Below are 7,292 nucleotides of genomic sequence, written 5' to 3'. Positions count from 1 at the left end.
TATAATTAAAAATACAAACAACGTCATTAATTTTCAATAAAAAATATAAAAAGAAAAATTGTGAAACCTTAAAAATTAAAATATAAGTCAATACAAAATGTTTACACAATCAATTTTCTTGTGGAATTTTTTTATTAAAATTGAAAATTATTTGAATTTAAATAAGATAAAATAAGAAAATTGAAAATTTAATTAAATATATAAAATAATGTTATAATAAGTGATACCTATGATTTTTTTTTCCATTTAGTATAATTCCTCCAGTTAACAGTGGTATAATTTAAATCATAATTAGATTATGGCATAAGAGTGTCATTATAAAAAACAATCATGAGTGCTTTTGTGGTCTAACGTTAAAATGTTTTGGTTCTGTAAAAAATTTATTGGTTGACATGAAAATCACCCCTTTTCTCAAAACTAAAGGGCACAACACATTAAAAAGTAAAAATATGTGATGATTATTAAAAATTGTTCTTATAGAAAAATCCATGGTGTGGTCCTGGACCATTTATTCACAAATTTATTTTTCTTGTGGTTGATCTATCACATTATTAAGTTTTTATTAATTTTCAAGGGTCCACAGGTAAAAGGTAGATGCACAAAAAAATTGTGAATAGTTTGAATAAATAAATGCAGTAGCACAATGTGGGACATACCATTGCATCTTGCGATTATATATACACCACACTCTTAACATTCAGAATCAAGCACTCTTTCTTCAATTATCACAATCCTCGTTTGTTCATAATAATCATGGCACAGCCTCTCTTATTCACAGTGAAGAGACGTGCACCTGAATTTGTAACTCCCTCAAAACCAACACCTCATGAAATCAAACTTCTCTCTGACATTGATGACCAAGATGGGTTACGTTTCCAAATTCCAGTGATACAATTTTACAAGTATGATCCAAATATGGCAGGGAAAGACCCTGTTGATGTTATTCGAAAAGCACTTGCGGAAACGCTTGTGTTTTATTATCCATTTGCTGGTAGGTTGAGGGAAGGTCCTGGTAGGAAACTTATGGTGGATTGTAATGAAGATGGTGTTTTGTTCATTGAAGCTGATGCTGATGTTAGTTTGAAGGATTTTGGTGATGCTCTTCAGCCTCCTTTTCCTTGTTTGGAGGAACTTCTTTTTGATGTTCCTGGTTCTTCGGAAGTGCTTAATACTCCAGTGATGGTTATTCAGGTATTTATATCATGCATGGAAATTTTCTATAGTAGAATTCAGATCCATCTCAAATTATGAGAGGTCCTGAGTCATGAAATTTTTTTTAAAAAAAAATCCTATTTAATCCTAAAAAATATATATGAAAATCCTTTTTTTATTACCGTTTAATCATGAAAAAATATGAGACTTTTATTACAGTTTAATCATGAAAAAATATGAGACTTTTCGTTTTAGGTCGCCTTGTACATCTTTAAAAACTGTTCTTATAAAATTAGATAGGGGGTGACAAAATTGATAGATTAGATGGGTATGGATTGAATTATTAATAAATTGGATTTTTTCATATATATAAATGAATGGAGTTGATCTATATTTTAACATATTTTTATTTAATGGATGAATTTGATGAATTTTTAGTAGATAGATTGGATGGATATCTGCTTAATAAATTATATTGTCATCTTTATAATTACACAAATTTATTTATCGTAAAAAAATTAATTAATCTAGTAATTCTTATCCACTCATCTAGAAAAGAGTTTTTTTTTCTTCTGTTTGTTAAAAAGATAAGTTTTTGAATTCAACTATTGCAAGTGAAGTAATGAAAGTGATTAAGTGTGTAATAGTCACAATTTAGACAAAAGACTCATTATATAGAGTCGTCTTAATTACAATTAAATATATACTCTGATAAATGTTATTGCTGTTAATGAAAAGAGTTCAATGATACATACATGTTATCAAAAAAATTTACATTGGGACCACATACATATTTGGAAGAGAAAGTGTAACCGCATACATATACACATATGGAAAATATGCCAGATCCATCCAAATATTCATAGCCTAATTTGTTTTTATATATAATCCCATGTATTTGATTGGTGACCAATTTAACTTACTTATAAAGAATGTTTGTCTGATCTCAAATCCTAATTCAACGAATAATTTATGGTTGGATTCAACGCTATCATCAAAATTCGAACTCTAATATTTATCATTATGTGAGTTAGTTATTATCATTTTATTTAATAAAAAAGTGTCTAAAATATAATTATTATTAATTAATCGATTCAATCGTTCACTCACTTATTTGAATTGTAATTACACCTGTAGGTAACGCGTCTCAACTGCGGCGGTTTCATTTGTGCTCTACGCCTAAACCATACAATGAGCGATGCAGCAGGTTTAACCCAATTCATGAGCGCTTTAGGCGAAATATCTCGCGGAATGAAACAACCTTCAATTCCACCACTCTGGCAAAGAGAGCTTCTCGATGCAAGAAACCCACCAAGAGTAACATGTACTCATCGTGAATACGAACAATTACCTGACCCTAAAGGAACCATCATCCCCTTAGACGACATGGCTCACCGCTCCTTCTTCTTCGGCCCCACCGAACTCGCCGCAATTCGCGCCCTCCTTCCGCCTCACCAACAAAAACGCTCCAATTTCGAAACCCTAACCGCATGCCTATGGCGTTGTCGCACAATCTCGTTACAGCCAGATGCAGACGAAGAAGTTCGTATAATCTGCATCGTTGATTCACGGAGCAAATTTAATCCACCTTTACCAAAAGGTTTCTACGGTAACGCTTTTGCATTTCCCGTCGCTGTTACAACGGCGGGAAAGCTAATAAAAAATCCAATGGGATACGCATTGGAGTTAGTTCAAAAAGCAAAAAGTGACGTCACTCAAGAGTATATGCATTCGGTTGCAGATTTAATGGTTCTCAAGGGACGACCTCATTTTACTGTGCTGAGGTCGTTTCTTGTGTCTGACGTGACACGTGCTGGGTTTGGAGATGTTGATTTTGGTTGGGGAAAAGCTTTTTATGGTGGACCAGCTAAAGGAGGAGTTGGTGCTGTTCCTGGTGTTGCTAGCTTTTATATACCTTTTGTAAATGGTAAAGGAGAGAAAGGTTTGGTTATTCCGGTTTGTTTGCCAGCTCAAGCTATGGAGAGGTTTGTTGTAGAGTTGGATAGTGTGCTTAACAACAATGTTAACAAACCTACTCAGAGTGGTCCAGGATCTGCTTTCATTACTTCTTCTTTGTAGACTTTGAAAAATGTTTGTTTGAGTTTCCTTTGTTACGTTTGTTGTGAGAATATGTATGTAGCATGTTGCAAGAGAATAATCGAGATGGTCAATCTTTTTGTAGAGTTAAATCTTAGTAAGTTGGTGGTTATGTTAATTTTTCAGTAGTTTCTTAATAAAATTCATTATGCGAGGCAAACTAAATACCGATGGAAAAAAAGGAAATGTTAAACATCATATGATATAATTAGGAACCGATCAATATTTTTAGCTCAATCTCTGTTAATAATAAATCTTAGCTATTATATGAATCTAATGTTGGAAAAATATAAATACAACTATTAAAAAAATACATTATAACAAAACTCCAAAAAAAATAAGGATTTCCATTCGCTTTAAAAAAAATCACTCAACAATAAATTTATATAATTCAATTGTAGATGGATATATATTCTCGTGGTAAATCACAATTAGATTTGTAAATCACAAGTAGGATATAGGCCATTTGATTAAATTTTTTTAAAATGATTTTTATAATATTATATATTTTTGTTAAAAAAATTTTTTACAAAGAAGATGAAAATCTCATGCATGGTTTTGAACGAGAGAAAAATATAAAAAAAAAAAAAAAAAATGCTCTTTTTGACTTTAGTATCAGGTATTAATATCTATTAAGTTAAGAATGCTCGAGTTTTTTTAAAAAATATTAACTAACAAATTGATTTAAATTGTTATTCTTAAAATGATATTTCAAAAACTTTATTCTTTTGGTATGATTTTTTTGAATATCAAAATTTTAAAAAACTATTTAAATTTGAATTTGAAGTTATTTCAAATAGTTTTTCATAAATATTACTTTAGAGATAAAAAATTTTACAAAATATAATTTTGTCTATGTTTCAATTTTTAATAATTTATATTAATGTTATAAAATATTAAAATTAGTCTTTCATGTAAAATTTGTCTATGTTTTAAGTGAATTTATAGAATAAAAAAAATTAATATTTTTTGAAATTATATTTTGTATACAATGATAAATAAATAATTATCATTATTATATTTTTTATTTTTTCAAAATATTATAACAATATAAAATTTATTTGAAGAATATATGTAAATCTCTAAAATCCTCTTCCTAAACAAATTTGAGCTCTTCAAATTAGAAGAATTTTATATTATAAATAAAGTCGCACATTTAAAAAAAAAATCAACTAAAATAATTCAATTCTTTTCATTTTATCCCTCCATTTTCTTTCAAATTTGCAAACAAATCTGAATACCTCCCCAAACTTTAAAAAACGTATGGTTGGTTGAACCTTTGTTAACCTCAATTCAATGAATTATGGACAACAATATACAAAGTAGAAATCAAGCATCATAAATGAAGTAATTGGAACAAAAGCATATTATGGACAAAATTATAAACTTATAAATTGGAACAAAATCTAAAACTAGAATTTTTTGTTCGATTTCATTTATGAAAAATAGTTTAAACAAAAACATTTCTGACCCATAAAAGACTTCTAATGCTCTTATTTTGTCTAAACTTTGGATATTAAATTATAAAGAATAACCTAAACTCATGCTACTAGATGGGATGAGATCATCTACATATATATTTAATATATATATTGGATGTGTTAAAATTTTGATCGATCATGGAATGTGAATATAGAGATTTTTTAGACTTTTTTTTATGAGTTAGTTTTAGGAAATGATTTTAAATTTCATTTCATAATCCTAATTGCAGTTGCAATATTGTTGATACGATAGATTTCGCAACTGCATAAAACTATAATTGTATTGTAATTTTAAAATTACTCATCTAATTGCATTAAAAACCCCATCAACCAATTTTATTTGGATTTTTCAAAAATTTACACCAAAACTCATAATTTCATAAATAAAAAACTCAATTTACTTTCACATAAAATAAAAATTCTTGAAATTAAGTGTTTTTAACTATATAATATTGTTTTCTTAATTTTGTTTTAAAACTTCAAACACATTAACTTATAGATAATTCTTCAAAATTCTTCCTTCTCGAATTCTTCGAAAATCAATCAACTCACAAAGAGACTTCAGGCTCAAATATTTAACATTGCATCTTAAGTTTGTTGGTGCTCTCAAGTGTTACGGTTAAAATAATTTTAATTAATAAAAAGAATTATTGTTTAATATAAAAAATATAGACAGGAAAAATAAATCATAATTCATATGACCATGTGACTAGTACCACATTTTTAAATTTTATAATTATTTAAAATTTGTCCAGTTCTTTCAAATGGAGCCCTCACAACAAATAAAGTAGATCTTATTAATGCCCGATTCCAAAAAAATAAAGATTCTACATAACAAATGCAACCAAACAACATGTGGCACGTAACTAATCAATACAAATACAAATACAACAAAAATAGAAACAGCTCAAAAACAAAATCTGTCCCTTGAATTAACTTAATTACCAGCAATCCATAAAATTTCAAATAGTTCACAAATAGCATGAAATGAAGATCACAAAATGAGTTTCCAATCCAATACCCACCAGTAGTTTCCCATCCAATATCTCACTTTAATCAATATATATATATATATATATATATATATATATATATATATATATATATATATATATATATATATATATATAACGTTAATTTTATTGTAATTCAATGACATAGTAAATCATTATAGATTAAGCTCAAACTTTATAGGTATGATCTATATGATATTATGTTTCAATCCAACGGTTGAATTTATAAAATATTAATTCGAGATGCAGTTATTGAACGAGTGTAACTCGTGGTGTAACTCTTCGGGTGTAATTTGATCTCTCCTCTATATGAGGAGGGATCAAATTACACCCGAAGAGTTACACCACGAGTTACACTCGTTCAATAACTACATCTCGAATTAATATTTTATAAATTCAACCGTTGGATTGAAACATAATATCATATAGATCATACCTATAAAGTTTGAGCTTAATCTATAATGATTTACTATATCATCAAGATATCCAAAGATTAACGTCAAAATGAGCTTTCATATAACGTTAATTTTATTGTAATTCAATGACATAGTAAATCATTATAGATTAAGCTCAAACTTTATAGGTATGATCTATATGATATTATGTTTCAATCCAACGGTTGAATTTATAAAATATTAATTCGAGATGCAGTTATTGAACGAGTGTAACTCGTGGTGTAACTCTTCGGGTGTAATTTGATCTCTCCTCTATATGAGGAGGGATCAAATTACACCCGAAGAGTTACACCACGAGTTACACTCGTTCAATAACTACATCTCGAATTAATATTTTATAAATTCAACCGTTGGATTGAAACATAATATCATATAGATCATACCTATAAAGTTTGAGCTTAATCTATAATGATTTACTATATCATCAAGATATCCAAAGATTAACGTCAAAATGAGCTTTCATATAACGTTAATTTTATTGTAATTCAATGACATAGTAAATCATTATAGATTAAGCTCAAACTTTATAGGTATGATCTATATGATATTATGTTTCAATCCAACGGTTGAATTTATAAAATATTAATTCGAGATGCAGTTATTGAACGAGTGTAACTCGTGGTGTAACTCTTCGGGTGTAATTTGATCTCTCCTCTATATATATATATATATATATATATATATATATATATATATATATATATATATATATATATATATATATATATATATATATATATATATATATATATATATATATATATATATATATATATATATATATATATATATATATATATATATATATATATATATATATATATATATATATATATATATATATATATATATATATATGTTTTTGGCGCATTATATTTAATTATTAAAATTATCTTTTATTTTTTATTTTATATCTTTTTTAACTTTTTTTTTTGACAAAATATCTTTTTTAACTTAAAACATAGTCTCATGATTGATTAGGCCGTCTTTATAATGTAATAATGTGACATTAAACAGATTCATTTATTACCTACTCCTCCTAACTACCCCTTGCATTCCAGTACACATATCATACGATCAATATTAACACACAA

The 7,292-nt window shown here is 27.4% G+C and overlaps 1 protein-coding gene across 1 annotated transcript; it reads left to right on the top strand.

Annotated features, from left to right (window-relative positions):
• The first annotated feature begins 694 nt into the window (after window positions 1-694).
• Window positions 695-3,341, top strand: LOC131595773 (benzyl alcohol O-benzoyltransferase-like). Its single transcript, XM_058868241.1, has 2 exons — window positions 695-1,191; window positions 2,290-3,341. Exons 1-2 carry the CDS (start codon window positions 754-756, stop codon window positions 3,229-3,231), a joined length of 1,380 nt encoding a protein of 459 aa, XP_058724224.1. The 5' UTR covers window positions 695-753; the 3' UTR covers window positions 3,232-3,341.
• Window positions 3,342-7,292: the final 3,951 nt, after the last annotated feature.

The sequence above is a fragment of the Vicia villosa genome, linkage group LG4, assembly GCF_029867415.1.
Source record: "Vicia villosa cultivar HV-30 ecotype Madison, WI linkage group LG4, Vvil1.0, whole genome shotgun sequence".
Taxonomy (NCBI): domain Eukaryota; kingdom Viridiplantae; phylum Streptophyta; class Magnoliopsida; order Fabales; family Fabaceae; genus Vicia; species Vicia villosa.
This window is presented reverse-complemented; position numbering and strand designations above follow the sequence as displayed.